At 42.6% G+C, this 20,499-nt stretch overlaps 1 protein-coding gene and 1 long non-coding RNA gene across 6 annotated transcripts in view; one reads left to right on the top strand and one right to left on the bottom strand.

Moving 5' to 3' along the window:
* bcas3 (BCAS3 microtubule associated cell migration factor) overlaps window positions 1-20,499 on the bottom strand; it is a 1,011,809-nt gene that overhangs the window by 271,502 nt on the left and 719,808 nt on the right. For 4 of the 5 annotated variants that reach the window (XM_041197205.1, XM_041197208.1, XM_041197209.1 and 1 more), the window contains one exon: window positions 2,796-2,891. The exons of the other annotated variant lie outside the window; for it this stretch is intronic. In XM_041197205.1, the coding sequence (XP_041053139.1) occupies window positions 2,796-2,891 (96 nt within the window). The remainder of the gene's footprint in view (window positions 1-2,795; window positions 2,892-20,499) is intronic. 5 annotated transcript variants of the gene reach the window in all.
* The window catches only part of LOC121283102, a 79,356-nt gene that overhangs the window by 4,548 nt on the left and 54,309 nt on the right, over window positions 1-20,499 (top strand). The window lies entirely within an intron of this gene.

Raw genomic sequence — 20,499 nt, 5'->3', positions numbered from 1 at the left:
GCAGAGAATTTAATCAATACATTAATGTTAAACAAAAAAACTGAAAATGAAGAGATCGACTCCATGGTTAAAGAGAAAATCATTGGATTACAGAGGAAGGAAGTGCTACAAGTGGCAATAAACTAGGACATACTGGTATTTAAAAGGGTAAGATCACGAGACAGATATAGACGAAAAAGATTATACAGTCCATCTAAACACATCCATGCAGAAAAGCCTTATAGTCCTTACACCATATTTTGAAGCCATTTAAAACACAGCCGGAGGTCACTCACTCTTGATTCTGTCAGTATTTTTACTAATCCCAATTCCCATTTTCTTTCCTTGGCACTGTAACTATGTTTCAACTGTTTCTTTGAACGATTTCTGGATTTTCACCTTCCCCACTCTAGCAGGACAACCATTCCACATGTTGATTACTACTTGTATGAAGAACGTCTGATATCAGTCCTAAATTTGTTGTTCTTTGGTTTGATACTGTGCTTTATTTTGCTACTGCCACAGTGTTTTGATTCATCTTGTCCATTTGTCTATTACTTTAAGTATTTGCATAACACCTCAAAATTCCCCTCTAAGTGCAATAATGCTAAGTTTCTTCAGTCTTTCCACATAGCTTAGCCCTCTGATGCAAGGCATCAGCCTTATGGCTCTTTTCTACATGGGTTTCAGGCCTTCAAAGCCACTCTCAGGCCTTGGTAATTGAAACTGGATGTAGTACTCCAGGTGCAATGTGACCAGAGCCAGTGCAACCTGGCTTGCACTCTTTTATTTTTATATCTTTATTCAGTATTCTGTGAACATTGTGGTTATCACTCTGTAGTGACTAACATGTGCATCAGCAATTCTGTATATACCCTCGCATCATCTTCAATTTACAGTTCTTTCATTGATGATCTTAAAAGGGCTCCCGTACATCACTGACTTGAGAAGGGACTGAAGGATTTACTCTATGAGCTGAATTTTATTAGCCCTCTGGAGATGGGAGGGGAGTCGGAAGGTTTCATAAAATGGTGGTGGAAGGCGTTGGGACAGGAGCCCGCCATCTTCCTGCCACCGTGGGATATTACCAGTGGCAGCAACCTCAGCAGTACAGCTGCCCAGCTCCAGTGGGGGCCAATGAAACCAATTAAGTGGCTAATTAACAGCCACCTCCTGCCATTGATGGTGTTTACATCAGGAGGAGCTGCTGCCATATTGGTAACCTTGGCAACCTTCCAGCAGATCTCCAAGAGGGAGGCTCCCCTTTATGGCCAGTCAATGGAGACACCACCAACCCCCACCCGCCCCCCCCACATTGGTGATGGACAACCCCACAGCTTTGGCGCCACTAGAGGGAGCAACCATCAATCACCAAGGCCCCTTTTGTGAATGAAAAAAAGTACCTTGTATTTATTCTTCCTGTAGCCTCAGCTGTGCCACCTCTATCCGTGGTGCTGCTGAGGGTGCTGAACTGCCAGCCCTCTGATTGGGCCACTGTTCTCAATTGGATGGCGTCGAGGCGGCAGCCTCTTAAAACGCTGCCCAGGGTCCTGCCGCCTGCCCCTGCAGAATTGAGTTCCGCTTTTGGTCCTGGCAGCAGGACATCCTACTCTTTCATTAAATTCTGGCCTATGTTGTGTTTGTCTGTTCTTGATAAAATTGGAATATTTACGCAATTCAAATCTTCACTAAAGAAGAGAATGTTGTCAATGTCACAGTAAAGGAGTAGAGAAATTGGATAGAATAAAAATAGATAAAGAGGAGGTACTTAAAAGGTGGTACTGCTCAAAGTAGGAAAGTCACTTGGTCTAGTTGATGTCCATCTAAGATTATTGAGAGAAGTAGGGCTAGAAATTGTAGAGCTTCTGGCCAAAATCTTCCAATCCTTCTTCGATACAGGGGATGTGCCAGGGGACTGGAAGATTGCAAATGCTACATCTCTGTTCATTAAAGGGCAGAGGGATAATCCTGATATCATTGGTGGAAGAACTTTTAAAGACAATAATCTGGGAAAATTTAATTGGTATTTGAAAAATAATGAGTTAATAAATGCTAGGTAGCACAGATTTGTTAAAGGCAAAAGCAAAATACTGCGGATGCTGGATATCTAGAAATTGTTTTTGTTAAAGGCAAGTTGTGTTTGATTAACTAGACCACAGTGCATTATTTCAAAATTGTCAGAGGATACAAAATTCAGAAATTTAATAAACAGTAGGAGGATAGTAACAGACTTCCAGAAGACATAGACAGACTAGCGAAATGGGTATACACAGGACAGATTAAATTTAATGTGGTGAAATGTAAAATGATTCATTTTTGGAGGAAGGATGAAGAAACCTCTTTTTAACACAGCGAATTGCTAAGATCGGAAATAGACTGACAGAAAGGGCGACGGAAGGAGGTTCAATATTAATTTCCAAAAGAGAACCAGATATGTAATTAAAAGGGATACATCTTCAGGGCTCGGAAAAAGAGCAAGGGAGTGAGACTAATTGGGAGCGGGTACAGACACAATGGGTCAAATGGCCTGCTTCTGTGCTGTATCATACTATCATTCTCTGAAGAAGCCCTGTGGCTTTTCGATAGACAACATCATAGATGACATTCAGTGACTACTTATGTTAGCAGTCTACTAACCAGCAAACACTTAAAAGTGAAACTTTATTACAGTGGCAGGATCGGGGATTCAGGAGAGGGAGCAAAAGAAGTGCTTTTGGATAAATGAGCATCACTCCAAATATACTAATAAAATATGTCAAAAAGTTCAGCAATGGCTTAATGAGCAAATAAATTACAATGATGTAAAAAAAAAATACCTGCTTGAATGTCATACTCAATAGGTTGACCGTTGCTGGGCTGCCATTTCGTTGTGTTGTGTGGTACTGTCCCACTACTGCATACTATTTCTGGCACTGAAATGTAAATATAAAATGCAGAATTGGCCAGGACTCGATCAATGGTGTTCCATGGGATTGGAAGTTCTTCCACATCCCAATGATGCCTTTATTACAAATACAATTCTAGAGTTCTTATTTCTTTCCCACATGCATGATATTTTTAGTGGTTGGTTTAAAACAGGATGGCACTTCATGCAAAGACATCAATAGTTGAAATGTTCTTCATGGCAGGCAAATCTCTGGAATCACTCACCATTCAGATAGAAACCACTGAAAAGAGAGACATGATGCTGAAGTTTTTCATCTTGCACTCATCTGGACAAATACAAGAATGACAAATTTCAAACAATCACAACACTTGATAATACAGGAGAAAAGGGTGCTGGTTGGTTGGCAAGTCTACTCTGATTGGCTAGGCTGTGGAGAAAGCAACGGAGAACTATAGGCTCCCCAAGCTCCCAAGTAATTCAAAAAAGGTGCACAGCCTGAACATCAGCACTGACACATAGTGGCATCTGTGTGTATCATCCACAAGATGCACGGCAGCAACTCACCAAGGTTCCTTTGACAGTACCTTCCAAACTCGCAACCTCTACCATCTAGAAGGACAAGGGCAGCAGATGCATGGGAACACCACCACTTGCAAGTTCCTTGGTCACACACCATCCTGACATGGAACTATATCTCCATCCTTCACTGTTGCTGGGTCAAAATCCTGGAACTCCCTTCCTAACAGCACCATGGATGTTCTTACAACACAATGACTGCAGCAGTTCAAGAAGGTAGCACACCATCACCTTCTCAAAGGCAACCAGGATTGGGAAACAAATGCTGACCTAGGCAGCAAAACCCACAGGCCATGAATTTTTTTAAAAAATTCTCCTGTAGTATAAATTGTTGTGATCATTTAAAATTTGGCATTTTTCCATTTGTCCTAATCAGTGCAAGATGAAAAGTTTCAGCAACATGTCTCCTTTTCAGCAATATTCAAGTTCTGTACTACCATGCGACTGATTCAGTTAGATGTTTGGATGAGAGGACAGGGGGACTGTAGTATCTATAGAAGGATGAGTTAGATGGACCATATTTGTTCTTATTCTTTTGATATTTGAGTTCAACTGTGAAATTGTGCACTCTCAAGATATTTCATCTTGGTCCACATTGAATTTATCATTACTTGAAAGTTGCTACATCATGGGTTGAATTTTCCCCCTATTGGGGGGGAAGTGGATGGGCAGGTGTGTGCCGGCATGCTTCCGATCGGCGCCCCCAATTGGAGGCATGGTGCCATTTTACGTGGGCGGGCCAATTAAGGCCCGCCCAGCATGACGTCCGCAGGGAAGCATTATGCGCTCCCTGTGCGGGTGGGGGGGGGGATCCCTAAAATCGACAGTTCACACTTTCGCGCATGCGCACGAAAGAGCATACTCATCTCCCTGAGGCTAAATGCTGCCTCAGGGAGACTGGCTCTACTTTCAGCTATATTAAAAATTGAAAAAAAAATTCCCTTACATGTCCCCTCATGTGACAATGTCACATGAGTTGGGACATGTTCATAATTTCCATTAAACTTTATTAAAATTTTAAAAACCCTACATGAAACCTCATCTGCTGGTGGATGAGATTTCATATTTTTTCTAGTTGCCGCTGGGGCTCCTGGCCTTTAATTGCTTAATTGGTCCTGTCAATGGCCTCAATTGGCCATTGACAGCTCGGCGGCGCGCAGCTGTTTCTGCTGTGCTCCCGCCTTCCTGAAAATTTAAATGGGGCGTGGTGACAGCAGGAGATCCGCCCAATGTCATCCCGCGTCATTTTACAAGTCGGCAAGCGGGCCCCGCCCCTGCTCGCCGAAGATAAAATCCTGCCCCATGTGTCCAAAAGATGGGAAATGGTTGTGGAACTTTTTGTGATATGAGACTCTTGCCTTTTGGATGAGATGTACATCTGCCCTCTCAGGAGATGTAAAAGACCCCATGGCACTATTTGAAGAAGAGTAGCACATTTCTCCATGGTAGTCTAGACAATATTTATCCCTCAACAACAACACTCAAACAGATTATCTGGTCATTATCACATTGCGGTTTGATGAATCTTGATGTGCACACATTGGTCATGCATTTCCTGCATTATCAGTACAAATGATTTGGGCCGATTGGCTTGTTTATGTGCAGTAACATCTATGTAATTACAACAGTAATTACATTACATAAGTAAATAATTTGCTGTTAGAAATCTAACTAGTTTATAAATTGTTAAATTTCTTACTCCTTCCAGTTCTCACAAAGGTTATCGACCTGAAATATTAATTCTGTTTCTCACTCCACAGATGCTGCCTGACCTGCTGAGTGTTTCCAGCATTTTTTGTTTTTGTTATAATAGACTCCTCCTGGGTTACAGAGAGAAAGGAAATGGACAAGCCCCAACTGTAACGTAACGATGTGTCACTGATACCAAATATTGCTAAATGTTTATTTCATTTTAATGGTAAGACTCAACAACAAGATGTTAATGACCCTCTCCCCTCCCCACCCCACCGCCCCCCACACCTCCAAACCCCCACTTCCTCTCTTTGTAGTATAAAGGGTTAGCAGATGGGATACACTAAAGTATGATTATAGATGATTATATCACTGGCATCAGTCAATCATGCATTAGACAATCGATAGACAGAGAGAGAGAGAGAGAGAAGTTCGAACACCATGCCTTGGTGCAACATGTCTGCTCTGTCAAAAACAGAATTACCTGGAAAAACTCAGCAGGTCTGGCAGCATCGGCGGAGAAGAAAAGAGTTGACGTTTCGAGTCCTCATGACCCTTCGACAGAACTTGAGTTCGAGTCCAGGAAAGAGCTGAAATATAAGCTGGTTTAAGGTGTGTGTGTGGGGGGCGGAGAGATAGAGAGACAGAGAGGTGGAGGGGGGGGGTGTAGTTGTAGGGACAAACAAGCAGTGATAGAAGCAGATCATCAAAAGATGTCAACGACAATAGTACAATAGAACACATAGGTGTTAAGGTTAAAGTTGGTGATATTATCTAAACGAATGTGCTAATTAAGAATGGATGGTAGGGCACTCAAGGTATAGCTCTAGTGGGGTTTTTTTTATAATGGAAATAGGTGGGAAAAGGAAAATCTTTATAATTTATTGGAAAAAAAAGGAAGGGGGAAACAGAAAGGGGGTGGGGATGGGGGAGGGAGCTCACGACCTAAAGTTGTTGAATTCAATATTCAGTCCGGAAGGCTGTAAAGTCCCTAGTCGGAAAATGAGGTGTTGTTCCTCCAGTTTGCGTTGGGCTTCACTGGAACAATGCAGCAAGCCAAGGACAGACATGTGGGCAAGAGAGCAGGGTGGAGTGTTAAAATGGCAAGTGACAGGGAGGTTTGGGTCATGAAGCGGCACCGAAGTAATCATCGATGTACCGGAGAAAGAGTTGTGGAAGGGTGCCGCTTCATGCTCTCGTCAGGACTTGGAAAAATTTAGTAATTTTGCTTCCAATCTCCACCCCTCCATCATTTTCACGTGGTCCATCTCTGACACTTCCCTTCCCTTCCTTGACCTCTCTGTCTCAATCTCTGGTGATAGACTGTCCACCAATATCCATTACAAACCCACCGACTCCCACAGCTATCTCGACTACAGCTCCTCACACCCCGCTTCCTGTAAGGACTCCATCCCATTCTCTCAGTTCCTTCGCCTCCGTCGCATCTGTTCCGATGATGCTACATTCAAAAACAGTTCCTCTGACATGTCCTCCTTCTTCCTTAACCGAGGTTTTCTACCCACGGTCGTTGACAGGGCCCTCAACCGTGTCCGGCCCATCTCCCGCGCATCCGCCCTCACGCCTTCTCCTCCCTCCCAGAAACATGATAGGGTCCCCCTTGTCCTCACTTATCACCCCACCAGCCTCCGCATTCAAAGGATCATCCTCCGCCATTTCCGCCAACTCCAGCATGATGTCACCACCAAACACATCTTCCCTTCACCCCCCTTATCGGCATTCCGTAGGGATCGCTCCCTCCGGGACACCCTGGTCCACTCCTCCATCACCCCCTACTCCTCAACCCCCTCCTATGGCACAACCCCATGCCCACGCAAAAGATGCAACACCTGCCCCTTCACTTCCTCTCTCCTCACCGTCCAAGGACCCAAACACTCCTTTCAAGTGAAGCAGCATTTCACTTGCATTTCCCCCAACTTAGTCTACTGCATTCGTTGCTCCCAATGTGGTCTCCTCTACATTGGAGAGACCAAACGTAAACTGGGCGACCGCTTTGCAGAACACCTGCGGTCTGTCCGCAAGAATGACCCAAACCTCCCTGTCACTTGCCATTTTAACACTCCACCCTGCTCTCTTGCCCACATGTCTGTCCTTGGCTTGCTGCATTGTTCCAGTGAAGCCCAACGCAAACTGGAGGAACAACACCTCATCTTCCGACTAGGGACTTTACAGCCTTCCGGACTGAATATTGAATTCAACAACTTTAGGTCGTGAGCTCCCTCCCCCATCCCCGCCCCCTTTCTGTTTCCCCCTTCCTTTTTTTTTCCAATAAATTATAAAGATTTTCCTTTTCCCACCTATTTCCATTATAAAAAAAACCCCACTAGAGCTATACCTTGAGTGCCCTACCATCCATTCTTAATTAGCACATTCGTTTAGATAATATCACCAACTTTAACTTTAACACCTATGTGTTCTATTGTACTATTGTCGTTGACATCTTTTGATGATCTGCTTCTATCACTGCTTGTTTGTCCCTACAAGCACACCACCCCCTCCACCTCTCTGTCTCTCTATCTCTCCGCCCCCACACACACACCTTAAACCAGCTTATATTTCAGCTCTTTCCTGGACTCGAACTCAAGTTCTGTCGAAGGGTCATGAGGACTCGAAACGTCAACTCTTTTCTTCTCCGCCGATGCTGCCAGACCTGCTGAGTTTTTCCAGGTAATTCTGTTTTTGTTTTGGATTTCCAGCATCCGCAGTTTTTTTGTTTTTATGTCTACTCTGTCACCTGTTTAGATATAGAACTAAAAAACAACTGTTATGCTGATACCAGAGTATGACTGCAGTCTGTCTACTAACCAAGTACCATGCTCAGTGTCCAAAATAGAAAGACCATCTCAGAACACAATCTATCTTGGCAGCCTTAACTTTTTCTGGAGTCCTATTCCATAGTGTTAAGCAAACACCAGAGTATGAATGCAGTCTATCTACTGACCAAGTACCACACAAGTTCAAGATAGAAGGACCACCTCAAAACATGGTGGCAGTATCGACGTAAAAAACACATAGGTATTAAAGGAGAGACCACAGAATGAAGAACACCTTGGTAGCAGCTTGTAACAAAATGATTGAATTAGAGGTAATGAGGATCATCCTTGATGAGCTGTTGCTGCCCCTACCCCACCCATTTGACTGCCTCGAAGGCCCACAGAGAGGTCAGCAGTGGGAGTTATGGAAACACCATTTTTTCTGGTACTGAGCAGCATCAGGCCATCAGGAGCTGAGGAAGAATACAGAATGAAAAGTAAGTTCCTTTCTTTCACAGAGACACCATCCACTAGACCCCAGGCGGAGACTGAAGTTATGAATCTCTCCATTCTTCCTGAAGTAAATTGGGGGGGGTGACAGATACAGAAGGCACTGCAACAAATGGCAACCATCCCCATGAAGGCCTGCTGGACCTGAATTGGCTTTTTCTAGAAGAAAGTGATGAGGAAGAAGCCCTTGCAGTACTGAGTCAGCTGCTGGAGGTTGAGGTCCAAGAGGGTGATTCATCTTTCCAGTTGATGGACGCACCATATGAAGTATGTTTTCTTTTTGGAGGAGTTAGCTGTGTTTCTAGTGGCTGAGCAGAATTCAGGTCTTTGTTCCACTGAACCTACCAATGTATTGCCTAGTCTATCTCCTGCTGTACACAAAGAGGCTCCATAGAGGATGCCTTGACAGAGCCCATAGAGGATCACACTGCTAAAGAGCTGGTACCTTCCAGGGGTGAAAGTCAATTGAAGCCCATACTTCACACCCAGCTGAAAGTTTTCTTCCCTCCAGAGCTGAAGGTCAGCACAGAAGCTGTGGTAGAACCTATAATCACTTCTGAAGTTGTAGAATTCTGTACAGCAATCTTATCCCTGAGTTAATTGTCTACAGGAAATCCATCTCATTGCAGAAGATGAGGCTGAGGCTATCTTGTGTCCATATCCTCTGCAATTCTTTTCTTTGCCCAGAGTGGAGCAACATCACACAGAGATAAGTGTGGCTCTCTTACCATTGCCTACAGAAAGTAGATAGTGCTCCCAAAATATCATTGGGAAATCATCTCTTCTTTCCCTGACAGTCTTACAGGAATTTTGCTGTTTTTTCCTTTTGTCATCCAAGTTCATTGAAATCTCGGATTTTCAATGCTTTTTCAGTCTTCGATGCAGCTGAGAATGATGTGGCTGTGACACTCTTCCCTGGAGTTGAAGATCATTCCTCTTCTGAATATCTTTCCCTGTCCACTTTAAGGGAGCAACAAATTCATCAGTGTCCTGAATTCTTATTTTCTAGATCCAGAAGGTCCAAAGGTTGATGTTCTGCAGTCTTTTCTCTTGGATCAGTCTTTTGTTGAAAAGTCTTCATTGTCCTTGCAATTCAGTCATCTTGCAACCTACACTCTGCTTCCCAGCAATGCTGCTAAAGTGCTGTTCTTTCTGGAGCTGAGGATGTCCTACCAGATACAGAAGAAAGCCTTCATCTCTCCAAGACCGAAACGTCAACTCTCTTCTTCTCCGCCGATGCTGCCAGACCTGCTGAGTTTTTCCAGGTAATTCTGTTTTTGTTTTGGATTTCCAGCATCCGCAGTTTTTTTGTTTTTATTTTTTTGTTTTTACCTTCCTTAAGGGCTGAGAATACTGTGGGAGATTGAATCCCTCAGGACTGTGACTTGGGAAAGGGAAGAGTTGGTATTGGGTTGAATCTGTAGTTGTAAAAAGGGAGTTACAGAAATGCAAAATAAATGGTTAAGGACATAGTTTCATGTTGTTGTTGAAAGTAGAATAGTATACTTAGATGTGGGGGGAGGGCAAGGTGTGATATAAAAGGTTAACAGATGGGATATGCTAATGTATGACATAGGAGATGATGTACCACTGACATCAGTCAGTCATGTGTTAGAATTCACAGAGGGAGAGAGAGGTTGGAACATCATGCCTAGGAGCAACATGCCTACTTTATAACCTGTTTAGATATAGTACTAATAAACAACTGTTATACTGATACGTTATACTGATACCAAAGTTTGACTGCAGTCTGTCTACTAACCAAGTACCACGCTCAGAGCCCAAGATAGAAGGGCCATCTCAGAACACACTCTATCCTGGCAGCATTAACTCTTGCTGGAGTCCTATTCCATAGGAGCCAGCTATCCTCTAGTACCTCATCCAAGTGGCTATTCAGTAGATGGGGTACATCTCAACTGAGCCTAATCCTATCCTCCACCAATATCCACACATCTACACCAACCAACAGGAGTCACTGAGTGGCAAACAGGGGTGACAACTCTGCCTGATTTTCATCTCCTTAGTCGAGGAGTATTCGTCGTGCTCCAACTGCTGTCCTAACTGAAATTAACTAACTGTACACAGAATGGAATGGACTGTGGAACCCACCTGGTTTGTACAACACAGTCCTGGATCTATGAATGCATCTACCTCCAAGGCTGTTGGCAAAGCTGAAAACCAGCCCCGAACATGTAAATAAAAACACTCCTAACCCTACAGCAAGGCAAGTGGGCCATGCTGTGAAATGCTCTTAACTGAACTAATTTACCTTCTTCTGAAAAACTAAGAAATGGAAAACAAATAAAATAATTTGCAGTAGGATTCCCATTCTCTTTTGTATAGCTATTTCACATCCACTTACATAAAAGTTAGCTTAACAACTATGTTTAAAATTAGGTGAGCTCTCCAATTGTAGCAGAATGCAGTTTTGAACTCATTTCTATTTTGCATGCTGTTCAAGGAACCTTAAGAGCTAATTAAAGCTTTTCATGTAACCCTTTTTAACAAGGCCTTTCTTTACATTCTATAGGAGATTAAACTGCACTTTCTATTTGTAATTATTATTACAGTCTACAGGCAAAGGTTTGTTTTTTTCATAAACCTATACAAATGTTAAGATAATTAATTATGTTAAATGAAGAAATATGGTCATTTGGTTCCATTTGCGGGTCAAAGCCTCTCAATCTGTCCTTGTTACATGTACATCTGATTCAGCATGTGCACCAGCTGCCAACAGTCATCAAAGCTGTGGTGTGTGAGGAAAGCAAGAACAAGTATGAGAGGCCCCTCTGTGTCACAAGCTCAGGGTTCATCTCCTTCTCTTCCCAAGCAGTCACAATCACTTCCTATTATGAATTAAATAGCATGTTCACTTCCTACTGATCCAAACTGATTGGTTGTCACTGACCACATTCAATTCATATTGAACCAAACTGATCAGCGATCACTGACCTCATTCACTTCCCATTGAACCAAACTGATCAGCTATCACTGACCGCATTCACTTCCCACTGAACCAAACTGATCAGCTATCAATGGACGCTTTCACTTCCCATTAAACCAAACTGATCAGCTATTACTGACTGCATTCACTTCCTACTGATCCAAACCATCAAGTATGGGAAACCGGCACTCCTGCAGCATCTGCATGAACTTCTCTGTCTCTGCTGAAGGGAGGGGGCAGTGACCACGATATGCAGATGCAAAAATTGTGACCCGGTAAAAGAACAAGGGCAACTGCAGTGATTCTAACAGCTACCAAGGCATCTCCTGGTTCAGTATTGTGGGAAAAGTTTTTGCCCTTGTTACCCTGGTCAGACTGCAAATCTTGACTGAATGCGTCTATCCTGAATCCTAGTGTGGTTTCAAAACTTGAAGGTCTATAATTGACATGATCTTCTCAGTCCAACAGCTGCAAGAGAAATGCTGTGAACAAAGGAGGCCACCAAATATTTCCTTTATTGATCTCACCAAGACATTCAACCATGTGAGCAGAGAGGTGCCATTTAAGCTGCTGGAGAAAATTGGCTGCCTGCCGAAGCTGCTCAATGTGATCTCCTCTTTCCATGACAACATGACGGGTAAAGTCAGCTATGACAGGGTATCATTGGAACCCTTTGAGATCTTCAGTGGGGTCAAACAGAGTTGTGTGCTAGCACTGCCATTCCCTGGCATTCTTCTCTTTGTTGCTGTCATATACCTTCAGGTCATCTACAGAGCATGTCTACTTCCATACAAGAACTGAAGGAAAGCTGTGCAGCCTCGCTTGCCTGAGATCCAAGACAAAGGTGCGTCAAGTCCTCAGAGAATTGCTCTACGCTGATAATGTCACACTAGCATTCCATACTGAGGAATCCCTTCAGCAGCAAATGGACAGATTCTCTCGTGCCTGCAGAAAATTTGATTTGACCATCAGCATCAGGAAGACAAATGTCATTGTCCAGGATGTTGCTTTACTGCCATCTATCAGCATTGACAATATGATACTGGAGGTTGTTGATACCTTCACATACCGAGGCTCTACAATCACCAGCAATCTGTCACTTGATGCTGAAATCCACACACATGCCACAAAGCTGTAGCTATTATGTCCAAGCTGAATAAGAGAGTGTGGAATGACTGAGAATATCAAACTGTGAGTCTACCAAGCCTGTGTCCTCAGTGTATTCCTCTATAGTGGTGAGACCTGGACAACATATGCTGGTCAGGAGAAAAAGCTGAACAGTTTCCACCTTTGCTGTCTCAGACATATTTTCAGCAATCTTTGGTAGGACATGTTCACCAACTCAGAGATCCTGGAGTGTGCTAATTTCATCAGCATACACTCATTGCTAAGCCAATTATGTCTGCGCTGGCTCAGCCAGGTTCATCAGATGGATGATGGCCTTATACCCAAAGACCATCTGGATGGTGAATTGGCCACTGGGTCACGACTTCCTGGGCATCCATACCTTTGATACAAGGACACCTGCAAGTGAGGTATGAAGATGGCGGACAATCATATTGACAACTGGGAGACAGTCGCTGATAGCTGTGACCTCTGGAGGCTGACTGTTTGGAAGGACATTGGAAGAGGTGAGCAGAAACTAAAATCTCAGTAGCCGAGAAGAGGACCCAGAGAAAACAGAGGCCAGTTAATTGTGCAACTCCCCAGCCCGCTGACTTCCTTGGCAGCAAATATGACAGAGACTGCCATGCCAGAGTGGCTTCCTGAGCCACACTAGGCAATGCTTAACACAGAGTTGAACACCACTGGCTCAAACCATTGTCTTACAAGATGGAAGGTTACCAACATGATCCAAACCATTTGAGCTATCACTAACCACATTCACTTCCTATTAAGCCAAACTGATTGGCTATCACGAACCACATTCACTTCCTATTCACCTGTATCCATTTGCTAAACATTCATTATCTACTTAGCTGAATTAAACTATTAATTCTATTTATTACTTAATTATTCTAATTGCCGAACACTTACTTCTGTTTGATACCAATTAAATTGGTCATTGTGTTCAGCTTCTTTGCACCTCAATCAAATCAGGGATTTATTTGCTAATAATTCAAATTGAACTACAAACCGCATTAAGATCATGTTGATTGAATCAACATACATTCACTTCCTATTGATCCAAGTCAAATCACCAAGTACATTTACCCTATTGATCCAAACCAAATCACCAAACTTATTTGTGCTTTACTGATGCAAACCAAATTACACCTTAGCAGCAAGCTGAAATCTATCCCAACGTGTTGAAGGACCAATAGAGAGCATCATGGAATGTTTGCACACCAGTTCCAGGCTTTGATTTATCTGCAATAAAGGAGCAATGACCTCTCACATTTTTTCTCTTACTTCCTGAGCAATAAGCAGAAGACGGGCTGAAGAGAAAATAACCTACAACGAGCTTGGGTCCTCACTAGTTCATGGAAGGATTAAAACTTGGGGAATTTTGCATAGTTGACATAGGAATATAGGACTAAGGAGCAGGAGTAGTCCATTCAGCCCTTCGAGCCTGATCTTTCATTCAATAAGATCATGGCTGATCTGGTTGTGGTCTCAACTCCTTTCCTGTCTACTCCCCATAGCCTTTGACTGCCTTGTCTTTTAAAATTCTATCTAACTTAACATTGAATAGATTGAATAACCCAGCCTCTACTGCTTTCTGTGGAAGAAAATTTCAGACACTAACAACCCTCTGAAGAAATTCCTCCTCATCTCCACCTGAAAAGGGAGACCTCTTATTTATAAACTGTGTCCCCTAGTTCTAGTCTCTCCCACAAGGGGTAACATCTTCCTGATATGTAGCCTATCAAGTCCCCTCAGGATCTTATATGTTTCAATAAGATCACCTCTCATTGTTTTAAACTCCAATGAGTATAGGCCTAACCTTTTTCATAAGACAAGCTTCCATCCTTTTTTGTTGTGAATTTTGTGCTAAATGTGACGACTGTACATTTTGTCGGAGACTGCATTGCAGCACTAATACCAGAGACACAGGAGTCTTTCTGTTCAATCTCTCAGTCAAACTCCTGCTTCACCAGTCAAGAGGGAAAATGTGCACATTTAAATTTGCATTTGTCATGCACTCAAGAATCAAAACCAATTAATTACTTTTTGAAGTGTTAGTTTGTAGGCAAACATAGGACTCAATTAATCTGTTTTGATGGGAGTTGTTGAGGGATGAATATTGGCCAGAATGTTGGAAGAGTTTCTTTCTCTTCTTGAAATAGTCTATTCACCTGAAAGGTACAAAGGACCTCAGCTTAACACCTCAAATTGTTAAAAAAATACCCTGGAATCAAACTTGAGCCCATGCCCTTCTAACTTAGAGGCAAGTGCTCCTTTTGTACACAAACTATCGCCTCTGGTTCAGGATCCCAAAGACCTCTTTTTGACTCTCTTCTATTCCTGATCCATATGCTTCCCCTTGGCAACATCATCCAAAGACATGATGTCAGGTTTCACAACTCTACCTCTCCACTGCCTCTCTTGATTTCTCCACTGTCCCTCTGTCATCAGCTTGTTCACCCAACATCCAAATCTGGATGGGTCACAATTTACTTCAGTTAAACATTGAGAAAACAGATGCAGGGGACATCTATACCCTGCTATTGTCATCGATGCAATCCCCCTCCCAAGCCATTATCTTTGGCTAAACAAAGCTGTTCACAATCTTGGCCTCTGTATTTTACCAAAGCTGAGCTTCTGTCAACATATTCTCTCCATTGTAAAGTCTGCCTAAGTCCACCTCTGTAAGATCCCTCTCTCCATGCCTGCCTCGGCTCATCTACTGTTGAAACTCTGATTCATACTTTTGTCATTTCCAAATTCAACTATGCCAGTGCTATCCTGGTCATGCTCCCAGCCTCCCAGCTGTATAAAGTTGAGTGGAGAGGATAACATAAGTACAGAAAATGCTGGAAACACTGAGTGAGTCAGGCAGCGTCTGTGGAGAGAGACAGAGTTTGCCTTTCAAGTTCGTGACCTTGCATAAGAATTAATGAAACAGTTTCGCAGAAGCTTTCTATCATTTTCTGTTTTTATTTCAGATTTTCAGCATCCGTAGTATTTTGCTTTTATGAGATAAATGCACTTCGGTGTATTTTAGCAGGAAGTACTTGAGGCTAAGGCTTTTGGAGGGCCTTTTCTTTGAATGTTCCCGTAGAGATGATATGTGCAGGTGACTGATATAAATAGGAAAAAAATGGGAGGGAAATCTTTCGATAAATATACAACCATTTATTCTCGTTTAGGAGAGAAACAGCATTTCTCACATCCTGTTAACAACTTCATCACAATGTGAACAAAAAACTTACATCCATGTGATGTTCTTAGTGATTTAATCTGGCAAATTTTTCGGCTTGTTGTGCAAAAAATGACTAATAACAGTCTAGCTGCCAGACTGATGAATGCCTTCCCTTCATTTATGCTGAAGTACTCACATGAAGAAACAGTCAAATTGCTTGGTGTCACACAAACTAAGATTTATTTTTAGAAAATTGCCATCGAAAAAAAAGGGGGAGATAAAATACCAGAGCAATAAAGAGTAAAGGAGAAGGGACAGGAGTGTAATCCAAGCAAGAAAGTTCATCTGAGAGATTATGATAAGAAGAGATGGAGTAGAGAGGAGGGTGATAGCAAATTCAAATTAAACAAAGGGAATAAATGCACTGCATTCCTTAGTTAGCTCTTATTTCAAAATCTTTGATGCCTGCCTTTCCTCATTTGCTAAAGATGATTACTTTTTCTTCCTTTCCTTTGTCAAAGCCAAGGGGCCAGCCTGAGAACATCCTCTTGCAGTCATTGAAATATCAGAAAAGTTAAGGATGAGAAAAGCTATTTGATCCACCTAAGCTCATACCTCGAGCATTTGAATTCTCACATTCTGGCTTCTAAGCTCCTAAGGTCTGTATCTCCAATATCATGCCTGGTAAATTATACCAACCATTTATCATCCCGTTGTAAAATTAAATTTGTTTAGTATTTGACCTAAGTTTCATTGGCTTAATGTTGTTGTCTCTGGCCCCATTACCCTGTCTTATTTTAAAGTAACATTCAGGACTTAAGCTATTCAAGTCATTTAACATTGACATACTTCATCTCTCAGTACCTATCTTCTCTCTAGGTTTCAGAAAGTGCTTTGTTAACACTCCATCCCCTTTACAGATGGAATCATTCTCCTCACTCTTCTCTACCCCTTATCCTGTGCTTGTTTATTGTCTTTTGTAGCAAGGTGGCCAGAGCTGTACACAGCACAAGTACTGTCTGCTAAAGTGTTCCTGAGGTAACTTTTCCTCAAAGTGCTATCTGTAACGAAGATGGAAACTCGTTCCTTACATAGATCTTTATAAATAGTTTTATGTTTTTGTTATATAGTGCACAGAGGCAATCTTCTCTTTCTACCTGAGGTATCTGCAAACAGGACAACCCTCTCTGTGTTATATTATCCCTCCCCTGGACTCTCTTTGCTGATTCCATGTGCTACCATGTCCAGAATAGTGTCTGGGACTGTCTGCAGATAGAAATCATGGTTCCAAACTCATATACTGTTTCTCTTTGGCTATATTGCACCAAATCAACCTTCCATATACATTATACATGACTAATCTGGATGGTCACCATTTCTCTAACCTAGCAACTCTTAGAGTACTGAGTTTTCTTTACAATTATCAAAATCTCCATGCTTTCTTCTGAGTAATTTCAGTAACAATTACTTCATATCAAATTTAACATTAGGTTAAATGGCTCGAGTGGAATCTGAACTTCAGAATGAACGCTGGTGGACATCTCAATAGCTTGCTGTACCACACTGAAGTACCAATGCACTGCCATTCCCTAAATGTGCGCATTGCTGTCTTTCAAATAGGTTTTCTTCATTAACTGAACTTCAAGCAAAATTCCAAAAACCATTGTATCATCTAGTATGAGATTCTTTAAATGTGCAGATGAGGCAGGCCTCCACTTGGCACCTTGTCCTTAACAGCATGGTTCAAATCGAGAACCTATCGAATGAGTGTTCACACTCTGGATATGCAATACTTCAGGCAACAACAACTTGCATTTATGTAGCACCTTTAACATAGGAAAAATGTCTCATGTTACCAGGAGCATTATTAGAGAAGGTTTAACATCAAGGGTGGGATTTTCCACACCTGCCCAGCGCCAGGATCTTCGGCCCTGCCGCAAGTCAATGGACTTCCGGCTGGGGTGCCGCCTTGCCCACGGCGGCTCCTGCCCATGACGGGGCAGGAAAATCTCGGCCCAGGCCACATAAACAGATATAGCAGTTCAAAAAGCTAACTCACTACCACCTTCTCAAGGGCAGTTGGGGATGGGCAACAAATGCTGGCTGAGTTAGCAATGGCCACATTCCATGAAAGAATTAAAAAATTAGGTCAGTTGGTCAAAGGTAGGTTTTAAGAAGCCATGTAAAAGAAAAGAGAGAAGTACAGAGGTTTATGGAGTGAATTTCAGAGCTTAGGGCTCAGGCATTGAACGCATGGATGCCAATAGTGCAATGATGAAAACTGGAGATGCGCAAGAGGCCAGAATTGGATGAGTGCAGAGACCTTGGAGGCTTGTACAGCTCAAGGAGGTTAAAGATTTAGGGAGGATTGAGGCCATGGAGGGAAAAGGACTGGGATTTGACAGCAAATTAGTGAATGCTTCAGACCTGCATGATCTGTAGCAGACTGTGGCTTTGTTATAGTGGGGTATTGGTCAAGATGAGGTATAACCACAGGCAGGGTTGGTTATTGTGTGGCCATAGTGTATTATACAATTGTCTGTTTGATTATTAAGTAACTTGTACCTGTAGGCCAAAATGTTTTTTCCAAAAAAGTCTAATGTAAGTATGAAAAATTATGAATTCTGTTTCAGGTATAATCCATTTTGGCTCCTGCTCGGCAGGCACACATAAAACTAGGTTTTAATGGTTCCTTAAATCTTTGATTTTTATTCCTTCTGTTCCAATCATTGACAACAAAGCCACCCAGCTTTAACCTAATAATTTAATATTTATGATATATTCCTACAAGAACTGTAACATGATTGAATGTTAAAATAATTGGAGGAGTTTTTGTTCAATGTATTCTCATTTTATGGAGTAGAATACTATAGCCATGAGAATTTTGTTTGATTCCAATGAAAATATACATGGAAAATTAACATTTAAAATGTGTGTTAGTGACTCAGCAACTCTCCCATGGTAGAATTATTCCAAACTGATGTTTGGTGTAACTTAACATAAATTACAAGGTACAGGGATGTCCCGGTCGCAGAACCAGTTTGAACCTCCCGTGAGCAGCAATGGGATTGACAGATGTCGAAACTGAAATGGAGATAATGTCAGTCATCAGCAGCAAGAGTGAGGTCTGCACTGACATCATTGACAGTGTGTCTGATCAGGCAAAGGGTTGATATTTTTGACAGCATGGGGCAACATTAAAGGCAATCTGTGCTTAAAAGCTGAACAGCCAACATCACAAACCATTCAGAGGGAAAGGCAGGGGCAGAAAGAGAAGGCAGAGGAAAGAATGAAGGGCAATGAGGAAGGATGGAGGAAAAAGTGATAGGTAAGATAGATAGCAGCAGACAATAAATAAAATCAATGCCTAAAGAGACAAGGTCTTCCCGCTCTCTGTGAGCTGTGTAAGGAGAAACAGTGTCCGTTTGTGGCTGGCGATAATACTTTCCATTCAATGGAGTTTGCAGCTTGCTGATTCATATGATTGCAGGCCGGCGCCCTGCTGGCGAGCCTCTCCAGTGAAATTAAATCCACTCTCTTCAGTTATAAATTATAATGCTCTATAAACAACACTCCCACTGGGAATTGAGAGAGATCTGTGCACAGTCCGCTCACTGTTTCTCGCTCTGCTCCTCTGCCACAAACAAGGGCACACTGTGTGTCTGCAGTAATTTACACACTGTTTGATGTTTGGGATACAGAATGGGAGTGGGACAGAAACAAAAGGCAGAGGGGGAAAGAGAAGGAAAAATAGGAAGGAAGGAAGAAAGAAAGAAGTGCAACAAGTAAACAAGGAAGCATAATAATAAATAGGAACAGAGAAATCAAATACATTCAAGGGTGTAGGGGAAACTGATAAGGAAAATTTTAATATTCTCATCCTTTTCAAAGGGTACTTTCAAATTCCTCCATGATCTTGCCCTTCCATATCTTTAAATTCGCTAGCCTTCCTGCGATCTCATGCTCTTCCAGTTCTGGCTTCTTCAGCGTCCCAAATTTTAATCTCTCCACAATTGGAGTCCATGCCTTCAGCTGCCAAGGCTCAAGCCTCTGGAATTCCCTCTCTAAAGATTTCCACCTTTCTCTCTCCTCCTTGAAATCTATCTCTTTGATCAAAGTTTTGGTCACTTGTCTTAATATCTCTTTGGGCAGAATATTAAGCTCGGTGTGCAGGCACGCACCTGACATGCCCAAGCGTAAGCGTAAAATGACACGTGATGACGTCAGGGGTGCATCCCAACGGTCATCACGCAGTCTCGCAATATTTCGTTCGGCAGGTGCACGCCAGAGTCGGCCACACGCCCACCGATAATCAAGAGGTCTATTAAGGCCATTAAGAATCTAATTAAATTCAAATTTACACTGCCTGTCCAACTTAACGGTTGGCGGGCAGGCGAAAAGACCAAGCGGCCTTTGCATTTTTTAGGAAACCTCATCCACATGCAGGATGAGGCTTCCTAAGGCAAATAAACATTATATGAAAACTTTATTTTTGAATTACAAACATGCCCCAGAGTCACATGAGGGGAATGTTTTATTAAATTTTTATTCTTTTCATTTTTTTTAACACAGCGCTTCAATCTCCCTGAGGCAGTTCCGTGCCTCAGGAAGATTGAAGCGCTCTTTCTCACGCATGTGTGAACTGCGCACTAGGCCTAGTTCTCCCTCCTCCCCCCACCCACACAAGCAGAACTTAGTGCTGCTGCTCGCAATCCAAGCCCGCGTGAAATCATGGTGCGGAGCCAATCGCGGACGGTGGTCGGCTTCCCAGTTGCCCCCAAGGGCAAAATCCTGCCCTTTACCTGGCTAGATGTCAAATGTTGTCTAATAATGC

This window comes from Carcharodon carcharias, chromosome 10 (genome assembly GCF_017639515.1).
Source record: "Carcharodon carcharias isolate sCarCar2 chromosome 10, sCarCar2.pri, whole genome shotgun sequence".
Lineage (NCBI taxonomy): Eukaryota > Metazoa > Chordata > Chondrichthyes > Lamniformes > Lamnidae > Carcharodon > Carcharodon carcharias.
This window is presented reverse-complemented; position numbering and strand designations above follow the sequence as displayed.